This window comes from Drosophila novamexicana, unplaced genomic scaffold, assembly GCF_003285875.2.
Source record: "Drosophila novamexicana strain 15010-1031.04,08,12 unplaced genomic scaffold, DnovRS2.1 tig00000387-arrow-pilon, whole genome shotgun sequence".
Taxonomy (NCBI): Eukaryota; Metazoa; Arthropoda; class Insecta; order Diptera; family Drosophilidae; genus Drosophila; species Drosophila novamexicana.
In genome coordinates this window covers 2,160,072-2,186,913 of record NW_020824800.1, presented here as the reverse complement: position 1 = coordinate 2,186,913, position 26,842 = coordinate 2,160,072, and the positions used below count along the sequence as shown (strand labels likewise).

General features: G+C 43.1%; 11 protein-coding genes, 1 long non-coding RNA gene and 1 other non-coding gene across 16 annotated transcripts; 7 read left to right on the top strand and 6 right to left on the bottom strand.

Moving 5' to 3' along the window:
- Positions 1 to 9: 9 nt before the first annotated feature.
- Positions 10 to 1,351, bottom strand: LOC115759813 (enoyl-CoA delta isomerase 1, mitochondrial-like). Its single transcript, XM_030700905.1, has 4 exons — positions 1,269 to 1,351; positions 876 to 1,123; positions 676 to 822; positions 10 to 615 (listed from the first exon to the last, which is right to left on the bottom strand). Exons 2-4 carry the CDS (start codon positions 1,113 to 1,115, stop codon positions 148 to 150), a joined length of 855 nt encoding a protein of 284 aa, XP_030556765.1. The 5' UTR covers positions 1,116 to 1,123; positions 1,269 to 1,351; the 3' UTR covers positions 10 to 147.
- A 111-nt stretch (positions 1,352 to 1,462) lies between these two features.
- LOC115759815 (enoyl-CoA delta isomerase 1, mitochondrial) lies at positions 1,463 to 2,708 on the bottom strand. The gene is made up of 4 exons (XM_030700906.1): positions 2,626 to 2,708; positions 2,202 to 2,433; positions 2,000 to 2,146; positions 1,463 to 1,946 (listed from the first exon to the last, which is right to left on the bottom strand). Exons 2-4 carry the CDS (start codon positions 2,430 to 2,432, stop codon positions 1,479 to 1,481), a joined length of 846 nt encoding a protein of 281 aa, XP_030556766.1. The 5' UTR covers position 2,433; positions 2,626 to 2,708; the 3' UTR covers positions 1,463 to 1,478.
- Positions 2,709 to 3,037: 329 nt separating this feature from the next.
- Positions 3,038 to 3,993, top strand: LOC115759804 (translocon-associated protein subunit gamma). The gene is made up of 2 exons (XM_030700887.1): positions 3,038 to 3,277; positions 3,352 to 3,993. Exons 1-2 carry the CDS (start codon positions 3,130 to 3,132, stop codon positions 3,774 to 3,776), a joined length of 573 nt encoding a protein of 190 aa, XP_030556747.1. The 5' UTR covers positions 3,038 to 3,129; the 3' UTR covers positions 3,777 to 3,993.
- Positions 3,994 to 4,016: 23 nt separating this feature from the next.
- Positions 4,017 to 5,858, bottom strand: LOC115759803 (3-ketoacyl-CoA thiolase, mitochondrial). The gene is made up of 5 exons (XM_030700886.1): positions 5,712 to 5,858; positions 5,315 to 5,481; positions 4,455 to 5,228; positions 4,244 to 4,398; positions 4,017 to 4,166 (listed from the first exon to the last, which is right to left on the bottom strand). Exons 1-5 carry the CDS (start codon positions 5,728 to 5,730, stop codon positions 4,085 to 4,087), a joined length of 1,197 nt encoding a protein of 398 aa, XP_030556746.1. The 5' UTR covers positions 5,731 to 5,858; the 3' UTR covers positions 4,017 to 4,084.
- Positions 5,859 to 6,117: 259 nt separating this feature from the next.
- On the bottom strand, positions 6,118 to 8,559 carry LOC115759778 (probable splicing factor, arginine/serine-rich 7). Its single transcript, XM_030700844.1, has 2 exons — positions 8,318 to 8,559; positions 6,118 to 8,263 (listed from the first exon to the last, which is right to left on the bottom strand). The coding sequence occupies exons 1-2, from the start codon at positions 8,543 to 8,545 to the stop codon at positions 6,710 to 6,712; spliced, it is 1,782 nt and encodes a 593-aa protein (XP_030556704.1). The 5' UTR covers positions 8,546 to 8,559; the 3' UTR covers positions 6,118 to 6,709.
- Positions 8,560 to 8,589: 30 nt separating this feature from the next.
- Positions 8,590 to 12,205, top strand: LOC115759777 (SWI/SNF-related matrix-associated actin-dependent regulator of chromatin subfamily A containing DEAD/H box 1 homolog). The gene is made up of 8 exons (XM_030700843.1): positions 8,590 to 8,718; positions 8,790 to 8,950; positions 9,306 to 9,886; positions 10,109 to 10,441; positions 10,498 to 10,765; positions 10,830 to 10,976; positions 11,050 to 11,352; positions 11,413 to 12,205. Exons 1-8 carry the CDS (start codon positions 8,610 to 8,612, stop codon positions 12,037 to 12,039), a joined length of 2,529 nt encoding a protein of 842 aa, XP_030556703.1. The 5' UTR covers positions 8,590 to 8,609; the 3' UTR covers positions 12,040 to 12,205.
- A 456-nt stretch (positions 12,206 to 12,661) lies between these two features.
- LOC115759853 (MIF4G domain-containing protein) lies at positions 12,662 to 20,046 on the top strand. 4 transcript variants are annotated; one of them, XM_030700950.1, is made up of 9 exons: positions 12,662 to 13,731; positions 14,160 to 14,422; positions 16,569 to 17,041; positions 17,105 to 17,201; positions 18,078 to 18,246; positions 18,334 to 18,565; positions 18,622 to 19,110; positions 19,173 to 19,385; positions 19,449 to 20,046. In XM_030700950.1, exons 3-9 carry the CDS (start codon positions 16,892 to 16,894, stop codon positions 19,671 to 19,673), a joined length of 1,575 nt encoding a protein of 524 aa, XP_030556810.1. In that variant the 5' UTR covers positions 12,662 to 13,731; positions 14,160 to 14,422; positions 16,569 to 16,891; the 3' UTR covers positions 19,674 to 20,046. The 4 variants fall into 4 exon arrangements, with proteins under 4 accessions (XP_030556810.1, XP_030556812.1, XP_030556813.1 ...); XM_030700952.1 differs by having other exon boundaries at positions 12,662 to 12,972; positions 19,449 to 19,673; XM_030700953.1 differs by lacking the exon at positions 18,078 to 18,246 and having other exon boundaries at positions 18,303 to 18,565; positions 19,449 to 19,673.
- A 327-nt stretch (positions 20,047 to 20,373) lies between these two features.
- On the top strand, positions 20,374 to 21,702 carry LOC115759819 (40S ribosomal protein S2). Its single transcript, XM_030700911.1, has 2 exons — positions 20,374 to 20,450; positions 20,847 to 21,702. The coding sequence occupies exon 2, from the start codon at positions 20,848 to 20,850 to the stop codon at positions 21,652 to 21,654; it is 807 nt and encodes a 268-aa protein (XP_030556771.1). The 5' UTR covers positions 20,374 to 20,450; position 20,847; the 3' UTR covers positions 21,655 to 21,702.
- Positions 21,703 to 21,795: 93 nt separating this feature from the next.
- On the bottom strand, positions 21,796 to 22,611 carry LOC115759820 (rRNA-processing protein FCF1 homolog). The gene is made up of 2 exons (XM_030700912.1): positions 22,532 to 22,611; positions 21,796 to 22,465 (listed from the first exon to the last, which is right to left on the bottom strand). Exons 1-2 carry the CDS (start codon positions 22,532 to 22,534, stop codon positions 21,866 to 21,868), a joined length of 603 nt encoding a protein of 200 aa, XP_030556772.1. The 5' UTR covers positions 22,535 to 22,611; the 3' UTR covers positions 21,796 to 21,865.
- Positions 22,612 to 22,706: 95 nt separating this feature from the next.
- LOC115759821 lies at positions 22,707 to 23,892 on the top strand. The gene is made up of 5 exons (XR_004017553.1): positions 22,707 to 22,785; positions 23,032 to 23,091; positions 23,263 to 23,366; positions 23,536 to 23,593; positions 23,797 to 23,892. It is a non-coding gene; the product is annotated as an uncharacterized LOC115759821 (long non-coding RNA).
- On the top strand, positions 22,841 to 22,957 carry LOC115760332. Its single transcript, XR_004017597.1, has one exon. It is a non-coding gene; the product is annotated as a small nucleolar RNA Z5 (small nucleolar RNA).
- A 295-nt stretch (positions 23,893 to 24,187) lies between the features above and the next one.
- On the top strand, positions 24,188 to 26,224 carry LOC115759863 (twinkle protein, mitochondrial). Its single transcript, XM_030700970.1, has 3 exons — positions 24,188 to 24,461; positions 24,593 to 25,030; positions 25,093 to 26,224. Exons 1-3 carry the CDS (start codon positions 24,188 to 24,190, stop codon positions 26,211 to 26,213), a joined length of 1,833 nt encoding a protein of 610 aa, XP_030556830.1. The 3' UTR covers positions 26,214 to 26,224.
- A 35-nt stretch (positions 26,225 to 26,259) lies between these two features.
- On the bottom strand, positions 26,260 to 26,706 carry LOC115759864 (cysteine-rich PDZ-binding protein). Its single transcript, XM_030700971.1, has 2 exons — positions 26,525 to 26,706; positions 26,260 to 26,470 (listed from the first exon to the last, which is right to left on the bottom strand). Exons 1-2 carry the CDS (start codon positions 26,686 to 26,688, stop codon positions 26,341 to 26,343), a joined length of 294 nt encoding a protein of 97 aa, XP_030556831.1. The 5' UTR covers positions 26,689 to 26,706; the 3' UTR covers positions 26,260 to 26,340.
- Between the last annotated feature and the right edge of the window lie 136 nt (positions 26,707 to 26,842).

Here is a 26,842-nt window from a genome sequence, read left to right as displayed (position 1 = left end):
TTATTGGAGTCGATTTCAAAGCACAATCACTTCTAACAAATTTAATATTTAAAGGGAATATAAAAGCATTTTCTTACAAAAACTAACAAACCCTAACCCTTGTAAATGCACAGATTAACACAGTACGTTTCAGATGAAATATAAATTTCACTTTCTGTTCTTGCTCTTGAGCTTTGCAAGATACTCTTCCAAGCCCTGCTGAAACAATGGCGTATTTATATATTCCAAGGATTCCCGTAATTGACCTTCCGGATCGTTTATCAAAAGCTGCACATCTGGCGCACGAAACTGTCGCTTGGTCAGTGCTCTGGCCTCCGGTTGTGTCTTCTCAAAGCTGCCAATGAATTCAGCACATTTACAGAGAGCTTCCGACTTGCTTTCGGCCACTTCATCGATGAGATTCACTTGCAATGCTTCTTCGGTGGTAAAAAGTTTGCCTTGCAGCAGCGCTCGTTCCGCGATGCGACGCGGCAAGACGCTCAGATACGACATCATTATAAACGGTGGCACCACATAGCCAAATTTCGTGGCATGGATGCCAATGCTAAAGCCCGGCAACATGACTCGGTACTCACAAGCTGCAGCCAACACACAACCAACGGCAATTGCGTGACCCTGTGTAGAGAGAGAAGTGTGCCAAATGATCCTTTAACTCATCATTTAAATGGAACTTACATTGATGGCCGCTGCTGTAGGAACACTGCTTTGGTATAGAGTTAGCCACAGGTCCTGCAACGTTGACCAGAATGCTACCAGACGCTCTTGGTTCGGTTTGTGCAATTCATTGAGATCCAGTCCGGAGGAGAAGACTTTATCGTTGGACTGTTAAACAAGAGGAATATATAGCCCCTGCTGTAGTCTGTAAACTATCTTACCGATGTCAGTATTAGTCCACGACTTTTATCACATTCGATCTGCTTAATGGACTCGTGCAGTTCCTGCAGCAGCTCCAAATTGCAACTGTTTACAGGGGGTCGGTTCAATGTCAGCGTCGCAATGCCCGTCTTGTCGTCCATTTCCACCACGGTGAGATTGGATGCTTTTGTCATGGATCTGTGCAGGCGAGGCAATTGGCGCCTGCCCAAATCCATGAGTTTTGTTTGGCTACGCAGCATTTTGTGGACTGTTGATCACATGATACATAGCAGACAAGGTCATTATTTGCACACTTTGATTACTTTTGGCATTTCGTCACAATATTGCTGTTATTGGTGTTCAGCGCTTGTGACGTCACTGCCAGTAAAACGCACTCCATATCTACTACGTACCATGTGTGGATCGTTCAGTAAGAAGAAGAAACAAAACTTGTTCTATTCCCTCGTTTCAAAGCAACTCAGCGGAGTTAAAAACCCAGCCATAGATACAAGACCAATACAAATTTACAGATTCAACTTTTAATGGCATATATACATATTTAAAATATATTGTGTGTATAAAAACAGTATATGAGAATAACTACAAATTCAAAGGCAACGAATTCAATTCTTGGCCTTCTTTTTTAGACTTTCCAGATATATGCCCAACCCTTTTTGCACAGCCGGTTGGTTTACAAAGAACAGAAACCTTTCCAAATCCTGGGCACGTTCATTTTCCAACTGTTGTAATTCATCAGCCCTCAGCTGCTGCTTGGTTAGCGAACGAGCTAGCGGATTAACTTTGGCAAATGTACCAATAAACTGGGCACACTTGTCCAAGGCTTGCTCTTTGCTAATGGCAACTTCATCGATCAGGCCAATTTTCAGGGCTTCCTCTGTGGTAAACATGCGTCCCTGGTTGAGCGCACGCTCAGCTTCACGTCGGGGCAGAACGCTTAGGAAGGATGACATAAACCATTTTGGTGCGACAATTCCAAGTTTAGTTTCGTTCAGACCAATTGTGAATTTTGGCAGCATAACGCGATACTCGCAGGATGTGGCCAATAAACAACCTCCTGCTGGGGAGTGGCCCTGTCGAAATTATTATTAATTAATGTGCTTTAAAGTGATTTTATGCCATTTACGTTAATGGCAGCTGCTGTTGGCACACTGCTGCCATAGAGGGCCAACCAGACGTCCTGCAGAGCGGTCCAAAATGCGCGAATTCTGTCCTTGTCTGGCTTATACATTTCGAGTATGTCCAGACCAGCGGAGAATATGCTGGGATTTGACTAAAAATGAATACAATTGATGAGCCAATCATGATAGATCAAGGATTCTCCTTACCGATGTCAATATTAGGCCACGACTTTTGTTGCCCTCTACTTCTCCGATCGATTGATTTAGATCGCGTAGCAAATCCAGGTTGAGACCATTTACGGGCGGCCGGTTCATTGTGAGGGTAGCGATGCCAGTTTTATCATCAACTGCCACAGTGGTCAGCTTTGTGGCAGTGGACATATGCCGGCACACACCTGTGGTACGGGGCACCAGACTCAAAAGCTTTGAGCGCATCATTCTTAAAAAAAATAATTACAAAGATGTCAAAATCTTAAAATGACCTTTGGACGCGGACTCATATTAAGGAATTTTGATAAGGTTAGTACATTTAATACTATAAAAACAATTTATCTGAACTCCAATTTAATTATTTACCATAAGCGGTAAGCATGTAAGTAACTATAAAAATTTAAATCTTAAATTGATTTACCTTAATATTCAAATTGTTAACTAAAACAGCTGTTACAGAACCTGTTGCACTTCTATTGTTATTGATTATTCGATTATTTTGCAACGATTGTGCCAGGGCTGAAGGATTTGAACTGCTTCATTATATTTCAAATCACTGCTTCACTGCAAGTTACATATTAATATTAAAAGAGCTCTTTATTTATATATTTATATTTATTTATATTTAATTGTAAAAAGTTTAGAAATTAGCAATGAGTTTTTTTTCGTAACTTTAAGTAAAGATACTAAACAGTAGATAAATAGAACACTAAATTGTACGAACCAGTTCACCAAGTGTAGAGTGAACAGGTTTATATCGCGGAGCAACTTTGTCTTTTGACATTTACCTTACACGTCACTACGCCGCAGCTGTCACTTTGCCGATGCGACTGCCTTCGTGTACGCTTTACTCTCATTCTTCGTTCGCCTAGCTGCGTTGCTGTAACTTTCACTAGCGCATTTCATACAAAACACACACGTAAAAATGGGCTCTGGCAAGCAACAGAAAGTGCAATCGTCTGGTTTCACCAAGGAGGAGGAGCTGCTGCTGCAGGACTTCAGTCGCAATGTCACCACGAAATCGGCGACAATCTTTTACGGCAACGCTTTCATCGTCTCCGCGCTGCCCATATGTAAGTGCCTGTGAATAGTGACACGTTGTTGAATTTCCCAACTTGCCCGCTAACGGAATGTTGATGGTTTTTAGGGCTGTTCTGGCGCATTCACAACATGGACCTGTGGCCCAGCTCCATTTTGTTTGTGCTGGTGACTGCGGCTAGCACCTATTTGATGGCCACCGCCTACAAGAACATCAAGTTCCAGCTGAAGCACAAGATTGCCGTGCGCCGTGAGGAGGCTGTTACCCGCGAGGTCAACCGCCAGCTGGGCGATGACAAGAAGGTCACGCGCAAGGAGAAGGACGAACGCATCCTGTGGAAGAAGAACGAGGTTGCCGACTATGAAGCGACCACATACTCGATTTTCTATAACAATGCCCTCTACCTGGCCATCATCATTTTCATCAGCTTCTTCCTGCTGAAGAATGCCACGCCATTTGTCAACTACATCTTCTCCATTGGCGTGGCCAGCGGTGTCCTGGCGTTGTTCTCTACCAGCGCCCAAACGAACTGAACAATTTCATGTACTCGTATTGTTAGGCCCATTAAGAGATTCTTACCTTAAAGTGCGAGCAACAGATTCCATTTATCACACTCGCATCTTGTCTTGATGTAAACATTTTAGCTATTTCGAAAATATCAGTTTTATAATGAAATGTTGTCTTTCTTGTAGAAAGCTTTACAAACACTTCCATGTGCAAAATGTTTAAATAAATTTGTAAAACCCAAAACAAAAGCAAAATATTTGTAATCAGTCCTTAACTTTATTTATATTTCAATCAAAACGCTTAATCTTATCGTAAATGCAGAACTGGCTTCGCCTCAAACGGCCTCCAGCAGCAGGGCGATGCCCTGACCACCGCCAATGCAAGCGGAACCGATGCCATATTTGAGCTTCTTGCGCCTGCGAAGCGTGGAGGAGAGAGCGATATATGAATGGAGATGAATGAAGTTCGCAACCGGAACAGTTTGTCTACTTACTGCAACTCGTGCACCAGATGGCCCGTGATGCGAGAGCCACTGGCGCCCAGTGGATGACCCAAAGCAATGGCACCGCCGTTCACATTCAGTTTGGTTTGATCCAGCTTCAGGGCATCGGCACAGGCCAGGGTTTGAGCGGCAAAGGCTTCATTAATCTGCAAAACGTTTAATTGAGAACCAACTATAACTGTGTACGCAATTGGAGACCTACCTCGATCAGGTCTATGTCCTCCAGTTTCTTGCCGGATACCCTGAGCACGTTTTGTATGGCAGGCACTGGTCCAATGCCCATAATCTCGGGCTTGACGCCCACAAACGAGAAGGCAACGAGACGTGCCAGCGGCTTCAGATTGTACTCCTTGAGCGCCTCCTCGGAGGCAACGATCACAGCGGCAGCGCCATCACAAATGCCGGATGCTGTGCCCGCGGTGACGACGCCGTTCTTCTTGAACAGCGACGGCAGCTTGGCCAGGCCCTCGATGGTGGTTTTGGGGCGTGGATGCTCGTCCACCACAAAGTCAACCTCTTTGCCCTTGACCTTCAGTTTGATGGGCGTAATTTCGGCATTGAAGGCGCCCTCCTGCTGTCCCTTTTCCCAGTTCCTTTGCGAACGCAGCGAAAACTCATCCACGCGCTCCCTGGAAATCTTGTACTGATCGGCCAGATTCTCAGCAGTCAGCGCCATCGGCAGCTTGCAGTGGGTATCTGTCAGACCCGCCCACAGGGCATCCTCCAGATTGTAGTTGGCACCCAATGTGGTGCCAAAGCGCATGTTGCGCGCTATGAACGGAGTCTGCGACATGCTCTCCACGCCGCCGGTGAGCGCCACCTTGGCACCGCCCACCAAAATGTCCTGAGCACCATTCACAATCGACTGGAAGCCAGAGCCGCAGAGACGATTAATGCCCAACGCTGGCTTCTCAATGGGAACGCCGCAGTTGAGTCCGACATGGCGAGGCACATAGATGCCATCTGTGGACGAGGACTGCAAATAAAAGATGAGCAGAATTCGTATCACTTTCTTCAGTTAGCCAAGCTAAAGTCCAGAGTCCGCTTCAGCCAGCAACTTACCGCAATCACATTGCCCACGATGACCGTGTCCACCTGCTCGCCCTTCAGGCCAGCCGCATCCAGCGCCGCCTTGGCAGCTGTCGTCTGGAGCTGCGTCTGATTGATGTTCTTCAGGGCGCCACCGAAGGTTCCAAAGGCCGTGCGCTTGGCAGCCACAATATAAATGCCTAGAAGACAGCAATTAAATATGTGAGATATGAAGATTATTCAAATTAAGAAATGTTAACGAAAGCGGGTCCAAAGTGCGGACGCTCGCTCCCCTTGCCGGTGCCCAGTTAGTGCTGGGCGAGGGGGGAGCCAAGGGGCCGCCGGGCAGCAGATAACACAGCAACAAGTCCAAAGTTCACATTTAGCATATCAAAAGTCTCCCACGAACAAAATATGCAATTCATGTTACCTTTTGTTACTGCGGACATTTTGCACAAATTGCACTTGTTGCGACAATCGAGTAAACGGTTAAGAAATTGTAATTAATATATATATATATACGAAAAGCGACTGAAACTCTTATGCTGCCTGTAGAAGAAACGCTGGCCACAAACGCTCGACATCAACTCGAAGTCAAACTTGCGGCCGGCCGACATTTTGTAGAGCGTAAAAGCTCCGCCTCCGCTGCGCGAGGCAGAGAGCTTTTGTGGCGGCAGAAAAGCCAAACAAACAAACTAACAGCTGTTTAATGCACAGTTCGAAATAATTGTAGCTTTTTTCTAGCTAAATTAGCTTGTGTGACGTATTTTCTATAAGATTTATTGAAAGTTATATAAACTCAGCTTCAAATTAACAAATAGCTATAATTCGATTATTTTTATCTCTTTAGGCTGATTGATTTGCGATTTATAAAAGTAAAACTTAGTTTGTCCTTTATTCGGAGCTTTGAAGAATTTCGCCTGGAAATGTGAGAAATGGGTGAAAAACGCTAGAAAGCTTGTTTGTGTTTCAAAGCAATGCAAAATTAATTTAATTTAAATGGGATACTTTTAAAAATAAACTAATCAATACGTGCTTGGTGTTTGTAAAAGAATCTGTTCTTTGTGAAAGTGTCTTCACTTAAAATTTTCACAATTTTTATCGGAATAAAAGTATATTTTACAACCAACTCGTATTTCGTAATTTGGTTGGGAGTTAGCTCTCCGCTTTTTTGGCCCTGAAATAAAAAGGTCGTAAGCTTGTGTTAACTTAGGCTAGAGTTGTATATTGAATATTTTTACTTAAATAAATATACATGTGTAAATGCTGGACTTTGAATTAAACTTTATACTTGGAACTAGGACAGAGGAGCGCAGTACAAATAGAAATTGGCATTGATATTGATTAAATAGCAGAAGTAATGTTAGTTTTTAATTGATTTGTATTTCTTATCAAAATATTTTCATATTATAGGATCTTGTTCCATCTTCATGGTGAGTTGGATATATCCATGTTGTCCGACTTCTCAACGCTGACCGATTTGCGGGCCTTCGCCTCGACATCCTCTGTGATGGGTTTCAGTTTGCGTGTGTCCGGTGTGCGCGAACGTCGTCGGGAGGACGAGGACGAGGACTTGCTTGAAATTGTGGCCACATCTTTGCTCCGGCTGGATCGCGACTTGCTGATCGGTGGTGGCGGCGATGGGGAGCTGCGTTTGCTGCGCGAGCGCGGCGAACGGGCGCGATGCGACTTCTTGCTGCGCTCACGGGATCTGGAGCGTTTGCCGTTGCCGCTGCCAACGCTAACAACGCCACTGCCACCGGCTCCTGCACCTCCATGCGAGCGTGAGCGATGTGTGCGTGAAGTGCTGCGGCGATGTCGAGATCTGGAGCGCTTGCCGCGCGATCTCGACGAACGCGAATGCTTGCCGCCACGTGAGCGTGAGCGGCGCGAGCGTGAGCTGCTGCGACGATGACGCGATCGCGAGCGTTTGCTGCGCGACCGTGACGAGTGTTTGCCGCGAGAGCGCGAGCGTCGGGACCTGGAGATGCTGCGTCGCTCGCGAGTGCCGGAGCGACGGCGCCGACGTGAGCTGGACCGATGCGAACGGGATCGACTGGTGGTGCGTCGCTCGCGGGAACGTGAGTGTGAGCGAGAACGTCGCCGCTTGTCCTTGGCCAGCATGCCAATGACGGGATCTATGGCGGCCGATATCATGCTCTGTGCTTCCTTGACAATCGTCATGGCCTCCTCAATTTCGGCCTGGGCTGCCTCATTCGACTTGGCCTCGGGCTTCGTAATGGAGTAGGTCGAGTGGTAGACACTCAGATGGCCGCCCTTGAACTCTTGGCCCTGCAGGCGCAGCGCATGTATAACGCTCGTCTGCTCACAGAACTCGATCATGCAGTACGTCTTGTTGTCCTTTTCGGCCCAGCGCGCGTATTTGACCTCGCCGGCACGTTGGAAGCACTCCATGAGATCATCGAGGCGCCACTCGTTGCGCACATCGCACACAATGATGGTGCGTCGGATTTCTTCTATCTTGCGCGCATCGTAGAAGGAGGGCAGCGCTGGATATTCGGGCAGATTGAACTCCACTAGCTTGGGATCATACGTCTTGATGACCTGCTGCGGCAGCTGGCCCTCAATGCGATTGATTACCTCCGGCGGCAATTTGGAGTCTGGTTTCTGCAAGCCCGGCACAATGGTGCCATTCTTAAGCATCTCCAGTGCACGATACTCCTCGGGTATGGCCAGCACCGGGATAACAATGAGCGCCCGGTCTATGAAAACGGTATTGGTCAAGTGCTGGGCAACGGGCACGCTGCTCGTCTCCGTGTATTTCACATAACAGATGCGCGACTGCACCGGGCAAGAGACATCCCGTATGGTGGGGTACAGTCGAATCTCCTCGATTTTGCCAATGTTGCCGAACAACGTTTGCATCTGATCCTTGGTGGCCTGCGGCGCAATATTGGTCACCTGTATAACACGCGGTGTGTTGCCGCCAGCCATGTTTGATGTTTCACTTTCGTTAACAAACTTGGGAAAATGTCTTTTAGTTTTTTTTTAGCAAAAAACAAATACTCAATTAACCTCTCTAGCACAAGTGGAAAAAATTCGACGAGGGCTGCACAGGGCGTCGCGAAAATCTCGATTGGCCCACAGGGCTAACGCACCGATAACAGTTTCGCGTCGCGAACGCACATCGTTATCGATTGCGATTGGCATCGGTATGCAACTGCGAGTACTGATTATTTGTGTGAATTGTGAATGCAAAAGTTGTAGGAAAATTTTTTGTACTGTAAATGTTAAATTGTACATTAATTGCAATTATTATTTCTAAATAAAACGTCAACAACTGTTTACAATTCGGCTCGCCTCAGACATGTCGGAAAGCCAAGCGCCATCTGTCTCAAAATCTAGTTTGAACGATTTGCGACAGTTTCGCATAAATAAAAATGCAGCTGCCGCAGCTGCCAGCCTGGGCAGAACTGGTAGGCATTGTGTATATTATTCCATTGACGGATGCTACATTAAACAATACAACTGTTGTGTTGCATTTCAGAGCGTGTGCCTGGCAAGAAGCGCATCCAGGTGATGGCCGACAGCGACAGCGACAGCGCAGACTGTCAAACGCCAAAAAAGCCTAAACTTGTGTTGACCGTCAAGGAAAAAGAGGAGCGTTATATGGCGGCCGCAAAAATAATGCCAAACTACGATACGATGGTAAGTGCAACGTTTGCCATAGTTATATTTTTTCTTTTTTATTTTTTTTTTTGCGTGCGGGGTGCGGGGAGCAAAGCGCGCGCGTCGCTTACATGTGTTCGGAATATGGCGATTCGGGCCCGGCATTGTGAACAGCTGTTGACACAGGGGCGTCGCTGGCAAGGGGTTGCTAAGGAAATTATAGGTCAGGATTTTGTCCTTTTCAAATGAAAAATATATGCTTTATGTATGTCTCAACATAAACGCTGTATATAATTATAAGAAATATTTATTATTAGAAAACTTTTGTTAAACTCACTAACTTTTGTTAGTTCAGTCTTGTGACAGTACGCTAATTAGTTAATTTATATTCTAGGCAATTCAAGACTCGCTGGCACGATCTAATTGGGACGTTGCAGCGGCAACACGTTATCTGAAGGAAAACTGTAAGCCCAAAGCGCAAAATGGACCCTTGGATAAGGCGAAACTGAAGCCGAGCACGAATGGAAGTGGAGCCAAGGCGCATGGCAAGTCGAGTGGCAACTACTCGGACTACGACAACTCGGATGATGATGTCAAGCAATCCAAGGATCAGGTGTACGACAGCGACGACAGTGACACCGAAATGTCCACCAAAATGACCGGACAGCGCAAGAAGGTGTTCCAATTCATGAACACGGCCAGCATCATTGAGCTGCAGTCGGTGAAGACGCTCTCGGAGAAGAAGGCAACAGTACTTATTGAGATACGACCATTCAGCGACTGGGCGGATTTGCGACAAAAACTGGAGGCCAACCGGCTATCGGCGGATCTACTTAACTACGCACAGGATCTGATCAACAAACAGAATACGGTTGCAACCATTCTAAGCAAGTGCAACGGTATGGTGCAACGCCTGGAAACGGCCATTGCCAATGGTGCCGGCATTGTGGAGCAGCCAAAGATTCTAAGCAGCAAGTGGGTGTCCATTTCTGTTAGCTTTTTCGTATGTCTCAGAGATAATTCAATTGTGATGAGATATTATAATTTTGTAAAGATTTGCTTCGTGAAAATATGTTCTTATGATAACTGCTCTCTCAGTTCCAGAGCTTTTTTGATGCAACTTAAATTAGGATGAATCTAGCTAAACTAAGTACTATTTTTAATCAATTGCAATAATTTCTTTCGGATCTGTTACAGTTTGCAATTGGCCGACTACCAGGTAATAGGCCTTAATTGGCTCACTGTGATGCATAAGCAGGAAATGAATGGCATTTTGGCGGACGAGATGGGTCTGGGTAAGACCATACAGGTCATTGCGTTTCTGGCCTATCTTAAGGAAAACGGCCTCAGCAAGGGAGCACACTTAATCGTGGTGCCTTCGTCAACGCTGGACAACTGGGAGGCGGAAATCGCCAAATGGTGCCCCAGTCTGGTAGTCGAAAAATATCACGGCTCGCAGGACGAGCGGCGAAGGATGCGCGTACGCTTCGCCAAAGATGGCTTTACCGGCTTTGATGTTCTTCTCACCACGTAAGCGATTGCAGTTGCAAGTTTATTACGCCGTTGCTTTATCTGTACCTTGCCAGCTACCATATAGTTGGATCCACGCCCGAGGAGCGAAAGATGTTCCGCGTTTGCAAGCTACATTATGTCATCTTCGATGAGGCCCACATGCTGAAGAACATGACGACTCAGCGCTACGTCAATCTGATCACAATCAATGCAGAAATGCGCATTCTGCTTACGGGCACGCCGCTGCAGAATAATCTGCTTGAGTTGATCTCGTTGCTGTGCTTTGTGATGCCCAAATTTTTTGCCAAGAGCATTGAGGACATCAAATCTTTGTTTGTCAAGGTGCGTAACAAGTGTATTTTTTTAAGCATAACTTTTTTTATATCTTGCTTTTGATATCTTGCAGAAGAACAAAACCGATGGCGATCAAGAGGAAGTGTCACAGTTCCAGGAGACACAAGTGCAACGCGCCAAACGCATTATGAAACCGTTTGTGCTCCGGCGTCTTAAAAAGGATGTGCTGAACAATTTACCCAAAAAGCACAGCTGTGTGGTAAGCATTCAAAAACCAAGCTGCAAACCTAAGGAATTTTTAATAATTTATATATATGTTTTCTCTTCTTTAGGAAAAAGTTCCGATGAGCGCCTCACAAAAGCAATACTATAAGGAGTTGGTGGAATATTATTCAAACAACAAGGGCGAGATCTGTGGCAGCAGCGATCGTGCCGGTGTGGCAATTATGATGGAAATGCGACGCATGGCCAATCATCCGCTGCTAATGCGTCACTATTTCTCAGACGAGCAGTTGCGGGGCTTTTCCAAGCGGCTGGCGCGCGTCAATTCCTACAAGAAAACCAACGAGCAGTACATATTCGAGGAATTGGCAATTATGTCCGATTTTCAAGTCTATCAACTGTGCAACAAATATGTAAGTCGCGTGAAAACAACTATATAAATATATATGTCTAACGAACGCATTTCCCTTTAGGAACTGTACGATGTCAAGATTCCGGATAGTTTGATATGTGATTCGGGAAAATTCCTCTATCTGGATACCCTATTGCCAAAACTGAAGGAAGAAGGACATCGTGTGCTGCTCTTCAGTCAGTTTACCATGATGCTGGACGTTGTGGAAGAATATTTAAGGATACGGAAGCATGGATTCTGCCGATTGGACGGTGCCACGGCTGTTAAAGAGCGACAGGATCTGATCACAGATTTCAATGTCGATGACAATATATTTGTATTTCTGTTATCCACTAAAGCCGGCGGCGTGGGCATCAATTTAACCGCAGCGGATACCTGCATAATTCACGACATTGATTTTAATCCCTACAATGACAAACAGGCCGAGGATCGCTGCCATCGCATGGGTCAGAGTCGTCCAGTCACCATATACCGTTTAATATCGGAGAGCACCATTGAGGAGGGCATTTTGATGGCTGCCGAAGAGAAGCTAAAACTAGAAAAGGATATTACATCCACCGAGAAGGGCGAGGTGCACGAACAGCGCTGCGTAGTCAAATTGTTAACCATGGCATTGGGCCTGGACAAGGATGAGGAGGAGCAATTGAACAACTCATTGAATAACTCCCTGGCAGCAACTACAAAGTAGTCTGTTAAAACAGCCGCTATAGCGACACACACTTTCCATTTTCCAAGAACACTATTTTTTGTAGCGTTTCATTTACTTTTTTTTAAATGTATACTTAAATTATTGGCGGGCAATTTGCTCATATCATTTGCGTGTATTTATAAGAATCAATATTGTATTAAATTATAAATTAAAATATATTCAAATTTAAGCTCAGCTATAATTTGGTAATGTATTTCTGCTTGCCAAAATTTCTAATAGATCAAAAAACATACTTTTACCACTTTTGGCTGCAGAAAAGATATGTCCATACTTACTGTAGAAATCAAAAATAACAAGTGGACACAGCTATTTGAATTATTCTTAAATATGCATATGCATTGGGCTTAAATAATTGTTTAACAATGGATGAAGTCAATTAAAATACTACTTTTGATTTATGTGCTCATCCGCTGACAAATACTTTTGAATCATCCAGTTAAGCGCAAACTCGACAACCCTCAAATGAGAGCGAGAGAGAGACGCTCCTCTCTCGCGCTCGCTCTCTTTGCGCGAGATCGCATGCAGCGTGTGTTGTGAGTGGAAGAGCTTTTTGGTGCGGCGGCGATTCATCAAGTTTTAGTCTTTAACTGATCGCTCGCGCCGATGATTTAATTTTTAAGTTTAAACGCTGATTTTGTACCACAGAAAAAATAAAAAAAAGCCCTGCGTCAAGTGTTGCAAACAAAACGATAATCACATTACCATATATACATACATGCATATCGACATATATGTGCGAATCAATAAATTTGAACAATTTGCAATATTCAAATAGAGCAAAAGAAACGAACAAATTTAGCGCAACGAAAGGAAACGCCTGTAATAAATGCAGTAAAAATCGAAAGTTTTATGTGATTTCAAATCATATATATATATACATATGTATTTATATGAGAATGTGCAGCAGAGTTGGTAAATTCTATTTTGCTCTAACGACTCGTTCGCTATTATGTGATTCATATTGAGTACATACATACATACAAACATACATGCATACATACATCAGTTTTTGGGCGTTCAGAAGACAAGCCGAATTATATATTTATAAATAGCAGAGCGCTCGCCAAACGGAAATCATATTGGTCCAATACGAACAAATAATACCCATCCATTTGTATAGCAATATTTATTTGTTAAAAAAAAACGACGTCATACCGCATCCAACTAGCGGAAACGGAAGAATATAGCCGCACCTCCGCTGCATATATGTATGTACAGAGAGTCTAGATACATATAGCATGCATATATGAATAGTATGTATAGTATACGGCACATGTGAATAATTCGCAAATGAATAGAATTATAAATGATACATACATACATACATATACAACGCAGAATTTGAAGAAAAACAAAAGCGCGTGCAAGAGCAAAACATAAAAATAAATTCATATCTATGCTTATTTCACATGCCAGGCCATATACCGTATCTGAGTGTGTGTGTGTGCGCGCGCGTGTGTGTGTGTGTGAGTAATAGCCAAGAGAACTAGCGAGCGATCTAAAAAAACGAAGAAACAGAAATAAAACAACAAAAAAAAAAAAAAAGAAACGAAAATTACGCGAACAAATCCAAGAAGAAGCAGCAACTATAACAATTGACAACGAGCTAAGAACAAGCGCAAAGCAACAAACCAAAAATAGGCGCAGCTAACGACGACGTCAGCGTCAACGGTGCGTATACTTACCAGCAGCCGCAGCCGCAGTCGGCCGTCCCACCCTCTCCCCCCGCCCACACCCGATCATTGACTCATCCAACGCGTAAACAGCTGCTCGTGAAATACTAACAACAACAAAAAAACAGCAGCAACTGTAAAGAATAACAAGACAATCATCAATTGTTTCTGCGCCGCTGTATGTGAGTGTGTGTGTGTGTGTGTCTGTGTGCTTGTGTATGCTTGTGTCTGTGTGCTTGTGTATGCTTGTGTTTGTGTGCTTGTGTGCATGTGTTGAGAGTGCGACGATCCAAAAACTAAGCGAAAAACTCACACTCACATAGATGTAGTTGTCTAGAAGGCATTCACAATGCCTGACTGTGAATTATAATTAAAAATAAAAATATATAAAAATAATAATTATTGTTTTGGAATTATTGTTGCCAGCGTATGTGCCGAGCATAATTAAACGACACACGAAGAGCGTATCTATAAAGTTAATGAATAAACACATATCTATACGAATCACAACGACGACGACGACGACGCGAAACCCATAACGACGATATTTAATCTAAAAAACTTGGAAGAGAGATACCGAATAAGAAGCCACAAAAAAAACAAAATAGAGTGTGAAGGCAGTTTAACAATAGCTGAACAGCAACGAAAACCAAACAAATTATTGGATCAATTTTATATTGCATTAAAAGGTAAGCACTAAAAGTTAAACTTTTTGGCAAAATTCCACTCAACACCGTGGAAAATCGATGAGAATCGTTCATCGAATCAATTTTAAATGTTTTTAGATTTAGTTCTAAACAACTTCAAAACTGTATAAAATTCAATCCAAAAACTGATTTAATAAATAATACTTTGCCGGGTAGCGCCGGGTAATGCTTTCTAACAATATTTATGGGCCACGCTAAAAGCCTTAAGAATAGACGTATTCAATTGAAGATTTTTATTTAAATCAATTAAAATGATAACAAATTAAAACTTAGACACAGACTGGCGACAAAAGACTTCCATAACGAGAAAGAAAGGTTATCTTGGGCACGCCGAAGATCTAATACCCTTGCAGAGCCAACCTGTTCATAATGCTCATAGTGCTTTGCCCGTATCTAAGAAGCACAGGGAATATAGTTAATGCCGAGTTTGGTCAAGATATCTTGATAAACAAAAAAGGTTTTTAAGCAAAAACCTAGTTTTCGACCGATCGTTCCTATGGCAGATATATGATATAGTGGTCCGATCTTAATAGGAATTTGCATATATATGAGGAGCTGAGTAAAACTAATAATTGCCGAGTTTAGTCGAGATATGTTTTTTCATACAACAACCTTAATTTTCGAGCGATCGTTCCTATGGCAGCTATATGATATAGTGGTCCGATCCAGCTGGTTTGGACTTCTGCAAAGATAGCTTTAAAACGGAGAGACTAGTTCGGATAGAAACAGACGGACTCGGCTGTTGATGCTGATCAAGAATATATATACTTTATGGGGTCGCAGATGTCTCCTTCTATGCGTTACACATTTCACAACAAAATTATAATACCCTCTGCAAGGGCATTACAAATTGTACAGGACCTCATGTGTCACATCTTTCAATGGACTTTAATCTAACGAAGTTTGGAAACATATTTCAATCGCAAACAATTTCAATTTCAAAACAATTTGCGATAACTTTGAGACTAGTCAAAGTGGAACTCTAAAAGCCAATGAAAAACATTTTCATTATTCTCACAGTCATTAGATTAATTATAAATCCATTATCGAAAGATGTTTTTAGTTGGAACTTAGTCTAGTTTTGTCGTTCCTTATGATAAAACTCTTCTGATTTTGTTTTAATTGAACACAAGTTCAATTGCATTTACTTTATTTTTGTTTAAAATTTTTAAGAAACTGCGTGACTTGAATAAAAATCTAAAAGTTATAATAAATAGATTGGAATATATAGATAAAACTATGAATAATTGTTTTGGTAGAAGTTCCTATATATTAAAATAAAATTATTTAAATTTTCAAATTATTGGAAAAACAATTAAATATAACATCTTTAGCGCAGCTTAACAGAATATTTTGTTTATCTAATATATTTGTATTATTCGAATATTACCATAAAAAATAATTAATTATTATCCGCCTGGAGTTATGTCGTTTTGGAACGTCATATCTCCAAGCGGAGTTATGTCGTTTTGGAACGTCATATCTCCAAGCGGAGTTATGTCGTTTTGGAACGTCATATCTCCAAGCGGAGTTATGTGTTATGTGTAGTGTATTTAACTTTTTTGACCAGACTCTCGATTTAGTTTATTTGTTGTTATTTTTAAAATAAATTTTTCTCAATTTTTTTCGTTTGTTTATTTACAAAAAAACATTGTTGTGTTTAGCTGTCGTGGCAGGCATTTGTTTATTATAGTAATAGAAAATAGCTTAAAAAAAACACACACACACACACACGCACACTCATATTTACGGATACTTAAAAAGCTGAGAAATTAGACAAAAATTACTCAGAGCTGATGTCATCTCAGCTGGAAGTGCGCTGCCCAAGCGCGATCTCGAAACCAGATGCACTCCTACGCGCAGCCGCAGAGCCGGTTGACAGACTGTGGATGTGCCTACGAGGCACATGTATATATGTATATATGTGTATATATATAAACATGATTTTGGATCAAGCGCGCAAATAGTTTATGCTTCAGTCTTCTCTTGCAGCAGTTGTTCAAGAAATGACAGACTGTCTTGAGCTAAAGCTTTGCGTCTAGACTGACTTAATTATTTATTAATATATTCATGATTAATGAATCAGACTGTCTCTCTCTCTCTCCCTCTCTCTCTCTCTCTATTGCAGACCACGCTAATACTTATAAAAGGAATAAATACTATTTGTCTTGCATATAAGACTACGAAAGCAAATTAAGCCTAGTTAATTGTATTAAAGGGAAGCAAATACAAAAAAAAAAAACAAAACAAAACAAGAATTGTGATATGTACAACTTTACTCAAATATTGAAAAAAACATATATAAGCGTTTAGTTCAAGTATTCCGATCTTTAAAGAGACGCAGACGGATACGTGAATAATTCAAGTTTTTCAAAAAACAACAACAAAAACCAAAGATTAGGGTTCTCAATTAGTTTAACGCATAAGAAGAAGAAGCAAGCAGCAGCAACAATGGCAGAAAAAGTGGAAATCTCAGCAGCCACATTTAATAATAATCAACAGAATGATGCTCGAAAGGTGCGCAAATCGCCCGATTTTCAACCCATAATGCCAGGTGTCATATCCAGAGAGCGCAGCTTTGTGCGCACCTCAAATCAACAGGTAAGTCCACAGGCACACACACACACATAATACATATGCATGTGTTAACAATTTTGTTTATAGAACATCAACAAAAGGCGCAGTCTGGCGTTCAACGTGCCTGGCAATCAGTCTGGACAAATGCGTGGCAAGCCCGCAATGGATATATACAGACCTCCAAGTAAGTCTCCCCCCAAATACATATACATATATCATCTATAAAATGCCTCTAAGCTTGCCTTTTCACTAAATTTCAACTCTTTCGTTCATAAATTTGTTGTCTAAAGAAGCTTTTGAATATACATTGGTTTTGGGGAAAACATTTTACTTAGTTTTTTTTTGCCTGGAATAAGGAAACAAATAATATTCCTTCTTTTTTTTGTTAATTTTGTTTAGTTGTTCGTGAACTTTCCCTTCTCATGTTTGTAGGTTAAGTGAAGGAAGAAACAAAATAAAAGTGTTGCCACTTTGCAATACAATACACATTTGGCAGCACTGCAAACAGAACAGTGGTTGTCCAGTCCTGCCAGCTTGTCGATAAAGTGCTGCCCATTTACAAAATTGAAGATTTTAGCATGCGTTGATACAAAGTTCAGATAATAATTATAACTTTATGAGCTTTATAAAATATAAATAATATAAAAATTTAGTGACTGTCTAAAGTTTTTTGGCTTTAAGTAGAACATTTTAGGAAACTCTCTTTTGTTGTTTTCTTTTGTGACATTCCCTTTGTCATTCATACGGGAAATTGAGGCAATAATTGGTACGGAGTTCTTAAGCTTTTTTTTTTTAATGAAATATACAAAATTTCTTTAAATGAAATACACAAAAAATTGCCTTTGCTTGGCAGCTGCTTTAACGAATGCATAAATTACATTATACTATTTAATTGGTAAATGTTTTCTTTCTTCTTCTTCTTTTCATAATTGTTGATAAATTCCCAACACCCGATACCCAAATAAATAAATTCATCACATACCCGTACTTATGTTAATGTTCACTTGTGTGTATCTTTAAATTGTCTCTCGATGGCAACAACAATATTAAACTTTGTCAGATGTGCGCGGCTCCGAGTTAGCCGGCGATGCTGATGGCGCAGGTGGTGCTGGTGGTGCTAGTGGTGGTGGTGGGTGTGTCTCGAACAAGCTGAACATAAATGCCCAGGAGTTCACAATGACGAGCAACACACGTGCGACGCCACCGGCTGAGGCACTTAACAGTAATCGGTAACGCCAACACATTTTTAATGCCAAGCTTTATCCCTCTTGCCGTCTTCTTGCAGAGCTAAACCACAATCTACAACATTCTTCCAGTTCGTCCCTCATCTTCCCAATGGCTGGCGGCGGGCCTAATCTTCTCCAGCAACAGCAGCAGCAGCAGCAGCAATATGCGATCCTCAACAGACGCCAGGCGGGGCTATCGCTGGGCAACATGCCCGCACTGAACAGCCTCAAGGGTGGCCATCATCGTTCCATCTTGGTGACGCATCCGTTGACTGGACAAATACCGCTCATGAATTCACCATCCAGCGGCAATATACTTCATGTATAATGAACGGTTCGGCTTTTAAAGTCAATAATAAATAAATTCTCTCATTGTAGTCGACGAACCGCGTCAAGTTCGCGCCGGAGACCCGGGCACAGAAGTCGGCGCAGCACAATCAGTACGGCAACAATAACAATATGAATCACTACCACAATGGACAGCAACAGCAATATCAAGTGAATGGCATTGATCCTTATCAAAATGGAGCCGCTTTGCAGCGCTCCAAGTCGTTGTCCTCGGCCGATGCGCTGACACGTGGCTTGGCCGGCTTGGGTCTGGGCCTGGGCAATGAGGTGGCCGACATTGGCCAATTTACGCCGGAAATACAGGCACTGATCGAAACGGCACTGGAGGATCCCAACAAATTGAATTCCCGCTGCCTTATGGAGCTGACTTCACAGTTCATCAAGCGCGCCGTCGAGAGTCGACGCTTCGCCTTGCCCATATCGCGTCTCTGCCTCAATATCATCGCCAAGGAGCAGAAGGAGACGTTTCTCGAGGCGCTGCTCAACACATGCCGCCAGTGGTATCAGGAACGCGAAAAGGTAGGCCAAACCCAACTCCAACTCCAATTGCAACTGCAACTCCAACTGGATTTCCTTTGCAGCTGCTGTTCGCGATTCAAGGCATGAAGTCGCCGTCGCGGGTTCGCTTTACGGCTTTCATGGCATTTCTTACGGAAATGTTTTGCCAGCTGAAACGCCGCCAGTTGCAGCTGCGCACCCACAGCGAGGGCACCCCGCCACCCCTGGTGCTGCTCAGCCTGCTGTCCAAGTGCTGCGAGGATTGTGTGCGTCCTCCAGTGCGTTCCCTATCCGAGGTATGTTTCCCTAATGCTATACCCCTCGCTGAGCAACAGTTGTAAGACATTTCCCATTTGCAGATTGAGTGCCTGTTCTATGTTTTGACCTGCATTGGCCAGGATATGGAGCAGCAGCTGCCGCAGCAGCTGGAGCTGCTCATGTCCCTGGTGCGCGATGCGTTCCTCAATGCCGGCGATGCTGCCGCCTCCATACGCCGCACCCTGCTCCAGCTGATCGAGCTGAAGGCCTCCCACTGGCAGCTGCCCGGCAACTCCGTGCTCTACTACACCCATACCAACAATTAGTTCGGGAGGGGTTGGAGAATCGGACGCAATTTGTTGCAATACGTAACCAGACATTATTATTGTGGTCGAATTGCATTTAGGCGCAGTCCTCAGTGCAAAACGCAACTATTTATCGTACTCCGCGCAGTACCATAGTCCATAAGCAATATTTATTTTCGGAACCCTAGATAGATCGACTAACACCCAGGCATAATAATTATACACGCACATTTCTACCAGCCCAATTCGGCGACATTTGTGGAAAGCAGCTCATTTACAATCACGCGTCCCACTCTGGTAGAACTTATGATTCTGCCTATATAAGGCTCAATTTATACTATGTGAATCCATATTATTTATGTGTAATAAATACTACTACTAGTCAAAAAAAAAAGGATGCATAAAAAAGCATTTACACAAGAGGTTTAACATAATAAAGCGAAAGCTCCCTTCACTAGAGGGAATGAAGGAGTGAATGACAGAGAGAGAGAGAGAGAGAGAGAGGGAGAAATGAACAACTTTTGGAATATTATTTCGACTATGCTTTAGGATATATATATTTAGTTGACAAAGCCAAGATTTGAATTTAACTGATGTTTATGTACTTAAAACTAACGAGTTGGCTACTTAAGTTATCGATACCAAGTGAGAGAGCGCCGACGAGTGACAATCGATAGGATTCCTGTAAATTAAATATCGATTAAATGCAACCCTAACGATGGGTTCGCCTTGTCTGCGATGAGAACATCTCGTTCATTTGGTTTTTGTCTTCACCCCATAAAGTTGATACAACTACAAGTAAGTCCATTTAATAAAGTTAAATATAAATACATATATAAAATGTAATTATTTGAATAGTTGGTAATTCGTGTGTAAAAACTAACCATTGAATTTATTGAATTTCACTTGTAACTGAAATAGAAAAGTGAAAATTTTATTTTGAAGTATGCATTACCACGTGTTTCAAAATGGCGGCGGTGCACACGCACCTAAAAAGTAGACCAATTTTGAAGTGCTTAAATGATGATTATTTAACTTACCTTTTGCGGTTTCCACCAGAAAGCGTTAGTTCGCTTAAAGATGGGCTTAGGTGTCTGATTCAAGCACTTCAAATTTGAAAAGTCAATATCGATTATAAGTGCGCGTACCTAACCTAACAAATACTAAAGCTATTTGTTCTTGATTCAATTTCAGAATGGCGGACGCAGCTCCAGCCCGTAGTGGATTCCGAGGTGGATTTGGCTCTCGCGGTGGTCGTGGTGGACGTGGTCGTGGCCGTGGACGCGGCGCACGCGGTCGTGGTGGCAAGGAAGATTCCAAGGAGTGGGTGCCAGTGACCAAGCTGGGTCGTCTGGTGCGAGAGGGCAAGATCAAGTCGCTCGAGGAGATCTACCTCTACTCGTTGCCCATTAAAGAGTTCGAGATCATCGATTTCTTCTTGGGCTCTGCTCTGCGCGATGAGGTCCTCAAGATCATGCCCGTCCAGAAGCAGACGCGTGCCGGTCAGCGCACACGTTTCAAGGCTTTCGTCGCCATTGGCGACAACAATGGCCACATCGGTCTGGGTGTCAAGTGCAGCAAGGAAGTCGCAACCGCTATCCGTGGTGCCATCATCCTGGCTAAACTGTCTGTTGTGCCCGTACGTCGTGGCTACTGGGGCAACAAGATCGGCAAGCCCCACACCGTGCCCTGCAAGGTTACCGGCAAGTGCGGTTCCGTATCGGTGCGTCTAATCCCAGCGCCCCGTGGTACCGGTATTGTCTCAGCTCCCGTACCAAAGAAGCTGCTGACCATGGCTGGCATTGAGGATTGCTACACCTCCGCTCGTGGCTCAACCGGTACCTTGGGTAACTTCGCCAAGGCTACCTATGCTGCTATTGCCAAGACATACGCCTACCTGACTCCGGACTTGTGGAAGGAAATGCCTCTGGGCTCCACACCCTACCAGGCATACTCTGATTTCCTGTCGAAGCCAACGGCTCGTCTGCACGCCGATGCCTAAGATCATCGTGAACCAGATTTTTTGAATAAACAAAACTTCTATATTACATTTTGCGGATTTAATTGCTGTTGAATATTTCTCCAATGGGAAGAGATCTTGAATTGGATTGAGCTTTCAAGATATCTTTAAAAACAAAGATGTAGTTTTTCTTAATGCTTATCTATATTAAAGAAATTACAAATAATAGATGTAAGATAAGATATAACTTGGACTACGCTTTAACACCGTACGCCTCGGGCATACGCTCAATGGCGTATTTATGCGCAGCGACATACATGATAGGAACGCCTGGTATCTTGCGTATGCGGTTCTTCAGGTCCTTGTCATTTGTGGCCACAATGTAGCACTTGTGTTGACGCACTCGCTCGACCAAGCAGTCGTCGGCGTAGGTGCCCTTGTGCAAGCAGGGTAAACGCTCGAAACGGGGATCGGATATGATTCGGAGGGCCAATTTATACTTGTTGCCCAGTTTTTCCAGCTCGGCGCGCACACAGTCCGATATATATGGTATGCACTTGGCGTACAGACAGTCCATCATGCACTGCACTATATCCAGCTTATTTTTAATGCTAAAATTAATGAAATTCGTGTCGAGCACGATATGATAGGGCGGTCCCAGCTGTGTGTTGTACTGGAAAAAGAGTGCCGAGCTCTGCTGTGTCGCTTCATGGACTTTCATATCATGAGGATCGGTTGGCTTTTTTCGTTTTTGACGTGCTTGCTCCTTTATCCGGGAATCGGTGGGCTTCATCAGACGCTTCAATTGTGCATTTCGCTGTTTCTGTATCTTTTTCGTCTTCTTTTGCTTACCCTAAAAGTATATGAATGGAAATATGTTTTATTTTGCACTTTTTTATAAGCGAACGAACATATTTACCATTGTATATTTTGTAATATGTCAACAAAATGTAAACAATTATAAAGTCAAATGTAATGCAGCCGCACGTGTTTATTTTGTGTCGTTCAGCTGTTTACGCAGAGTTGCAAAACCTATCGATATGCAACATTGCACGTATCAATCGATAGTAACCAAATGCATACTTGATGATATCGTAAGTGAAATTCAAGAGTTTTCTTGCTTGTGCCACGTGCTTTCATCTTTCATTTGGATTGAACATTTTGTGCGAGATGGTGAGTTCTGGTTAATGTTTTTATTTAACGCAAAAGTCAAATAAATATGTATGGCCACAAATGATGAAACTGATGACGAGACTGAAGGAACATTTTCTCGATTTTATATTGTATATTTCAACATAATTTCGAACAATATTTGTTCATTTAAAGATGAATCGGCAATCTGATGGCAGAATTTTATTCAAATGCATTTTGAAGTGAGGTTGAGAAAACTAATATGTGTTTAATTTCTTTGTATTGCAGGGTTGAATACGTAATATCAACATAATTTGGGCGCACATTTAAATGGTTGAACAATAAAAGGTAAGAAATATATCTCAAATTTATTCTCTATAGAAGCACGTGATGAACTTATACACAGACCTGTACTGAGTAAAATTCATGTGGAATTCGATGTAAACTGAATCTAAGCCTTCTAAATGAAATGCACCTAAATTTCATTATACTAATGGTTGTTTTAAATGTAATTTTTAGGCATATGCAAGATGTCTAGAAAGATGTAGTCGCCTCTAAAAACAAGATGGCGTATGGCGATTTACCGGTTCGCAAATGCAGATGACAATAATGTTGCAGATATGGTAAATATATACTATAGAAATGCAGTTATTTGTGTGACTATGATGATTTAAACACAGACCTGTTCTGAGATTAATCATGTTGATTTGTATCTAACTGACATATTTACCAAAGTACGCAAGTTATCTATTTTGAAAAATCCCTTTAAAATGTATTTCCAACTCTTTGCAGACTGACTGACCTAAGTGAGGTTATATTGAACACTGCGCATTATTCGGCTTCGTGCGAGGTAAACATTTTATTAATTTCTTTTGGATAAAATCTTAGGTGCTTAAATGATGATTAATTCAATTACCTTTTGCGGTTTCCACCAGAAAGTGTTAATTCACTTAAAGATGGCCTTAGGTGTCTGATTCAAGCACTTAAAATAATTATTTTCTACATGCATGTATTTCTTTTATTTCTAATTAAATTCTTACATTTAATTTGCAGAAAGACGCGCGCCAAAACTTCAGGCTGAGCATCTCGTTTTTTGGACAATAAAAATATTATATATTATACGCCCATAATAGGGGCAATTACCTTAATAAACGTATTAAAAAAAATCTGTCTTTTTTTGTTCAATAAAAATGAGCTGAGCATTATGCAGTAGTTTTTAGGCTTGATTTAACACACATCTGATATGTGCATAGATATGTAGATGAGTTTATGTTTAGAATATGTATGTATTTGTACATTAATGTTGCTTATATTGGTAGATAGCAAATACCATTGCTTTTGCGGTGCCAATTTTAATTTGAAACGAACATTTCAAAAGGAACTCGTTTGTGCGCCTCATCGTTACACCCTGTATGGCGGCGATGCGCACGAGTCGCCCTGTGCCATGAGACTCGCCGGTTTTATTAAACCGCTGCTGTTGCGCGTAAATAAAAGCAGACGCTTACCAGGACAGCATTATGCAACGAGCGTCGAATCTGAAGAATACGTATTTGACACCAAAGAGTATATTGATTTTAAGAAACAATTGCGACAGCAAAATGTTAACAACAAGGATGGACACACGTGCTTGCAACTGGAATGCCGGCTATGCGAGCGAATGCCGGCGACGTCAACAACGCGTGCACATGGACCGCTGGCTTACATAAACAAGAAAACGGGTATGCTTTATGTTAAAGACTTGCAGAAATGTAATGTAAGGTGGAAACAATACACATTAAATGGTGGAACTGTGACGTCATTTGCGCACTGTTTGCATTCAAGAAAAGTATTAACATACTTTTATTTTTAGGCGCCTTTATTTGTCCCAGCTGTGATGTTAAACTAACCCTTGCGAATGCCGCCAGGGCTTACCAGACACCGGCGCTGTCGGGCTATCAGCGCGCGCCAAAAAAGACACCGGAATATGCATCACGTTTCCCCAATTTGGTGAATGTTCCAACGGAGGCCTGCGAAGCGCTCGGTCTGCGAGGCTTGAAGGAGGCCCAGCTGAATGCCATTGGTGCACTGTATGAGCCCGAGCAGCAGCTGCTGCACTTTAAGCTGCGCAACGCGGCCCACCTGGTGGTGGGCGAGAAGGTGCTGCGTCTGAGCGACCGCAGCGAGCAGACATTCCAGGGCAGCTCCAGCTCTGGTCTGCTAATACACGGCACAGGGAACAAGAGCAAGGCGGTGCTGGTGAGCAATCTGCTGGACTTTATAGTGCTGGCCACGCAGAACATCGAAACACGTGCGTAATAGATATTGCATTTTATTGAATTTCTCATTAAATGCGCGACTTTTGCTTTTCAGATTGCATCGTCTGCCTGCCGTATGCATTGCATCTGCTGCCGCAAGAATGCCTGCCTGGCTTAGAGCGCTTCAAGGAGTTGGTCTTCTGGCTGCACTATGATGCCACGCACAGTTGGGATGCGGCACGCGCGTTTGCACAGAAAATGGACGAGAGACGCTGCCTGTTGATACGGCCCACCGATACGGAGCCAGCGCCGCATTTGGCTCTAAAGCGACGGCTCAACGTGCGCCACATATTGGCCAAGGCGACGCCCGTGCGGCACAAATCGATTACCACATTCAATGCCCTGCGCAACGACATTTTGAGTGAGCTACAGAACATCGAGAAGGTGAACGGTGTCAAATGGAAACGGTTTCCGGTGCTCAACAAGCTGCTCAAGGGTCATCGCAAGGGCGAGCTCACCATATTGACGGGGCCCACGGGCAGCGGGAAAACGACCTTTACTAGCGAGTACTCGCTGGATCTGGCCATGCAGGGCGTCAGCACACTTTGGGGCTCCTTTGAGATACGCAACACGCGGCTGGCTGCGACACTGTTGCGTCAATTTGTTGGCTATCCGCTGGATGATAAGCTGCAAGAGTTTGACCACTGGGCCACAGAGTTTGAGCGCCTACCGATGTACTTTATGACCTTTCAAGGTCAGCAGCCGCTCAAGCCAGTGCTGGAGGCCATCGAGCACGCCCAGTACGTGCACGACATTTCCCATGTGATTATAGACAATTTACAGTTCATGATGGGCGTTTCATCGTATCGCGGTGACAAGTTTTGGGAACAGGACTCCATTATAGCAGCATTTCGTGGCTTTGCCACCAAACACAATGTGCACGTCACTTTGGTCATGCATCCTCGCAAGGAACGGCAGGAGGATGAGCTGACAACGAGCTCGGTATTTGGCACCGCAAAGGCCACACAGGAGGCAGACAATGTGCTGATCATACAGGACAAGCGGCTGACCTCGGTGCGTGGCAAGAAGTATCTCCAGATAGCCAAGAATCGTTACAGCGGCGATCTGGGCATAATGCCGATGGAGTTTGATAAGGATGCTCTCAGCTACTCCAGCTCAGTGCAGAGCGCCAAACGACGACGGGAGCGTGAAAAGACATCACCAACTGAGAGTTGACCCCAGTTTCAAATACGTTTAAATTATAGTATTTAATTACAATTATTCTATAGATGCTAAGCTTAAACGTTGAACTATTTGTTAATGCATATTATTTACTTAAAATTAATTTGTAAAGCACAAACCGTTATGTTGCGCTCTGCTTATAGTTCTTTGTATTCAGTATCTTCTTGCCGCACATTGCGCAGATCGCCTTTTTATAGGAACACGCCTGACAATAGTGCGCCCCCATCTGATGCACCTTCTGTCTGCATATGCTGCCAACGAGAAATTATGTACTGATGAAGCTGTCAGAATGGTTGTGGACTTACCGGCAAGGTGCAAAGCTATTGCCCATGGGATTGTAACGCTCCTTGGAGGAGGAGAGCGCTTTGTTCTCATTGATTTTGCGTCCTCCGGCAGTCGCATTGTTAGTTCGCCAAGGATTAGGCGCCGAGACCTTCGTCAATTTGGACTCACACTTATCGCAAACCATTTAAAAGTGTGTAATAATTTGTATTAAAAATTCTTCTAAAGTGTTGCAGCAGATATTAATTTTCCTTAATGTTTTGTTTGTGTGATTAGGAATAATCGTTCACAATGGAATGTTATCGATGATTGAGTACCGTGAATAATTCACGTTCAAGTGC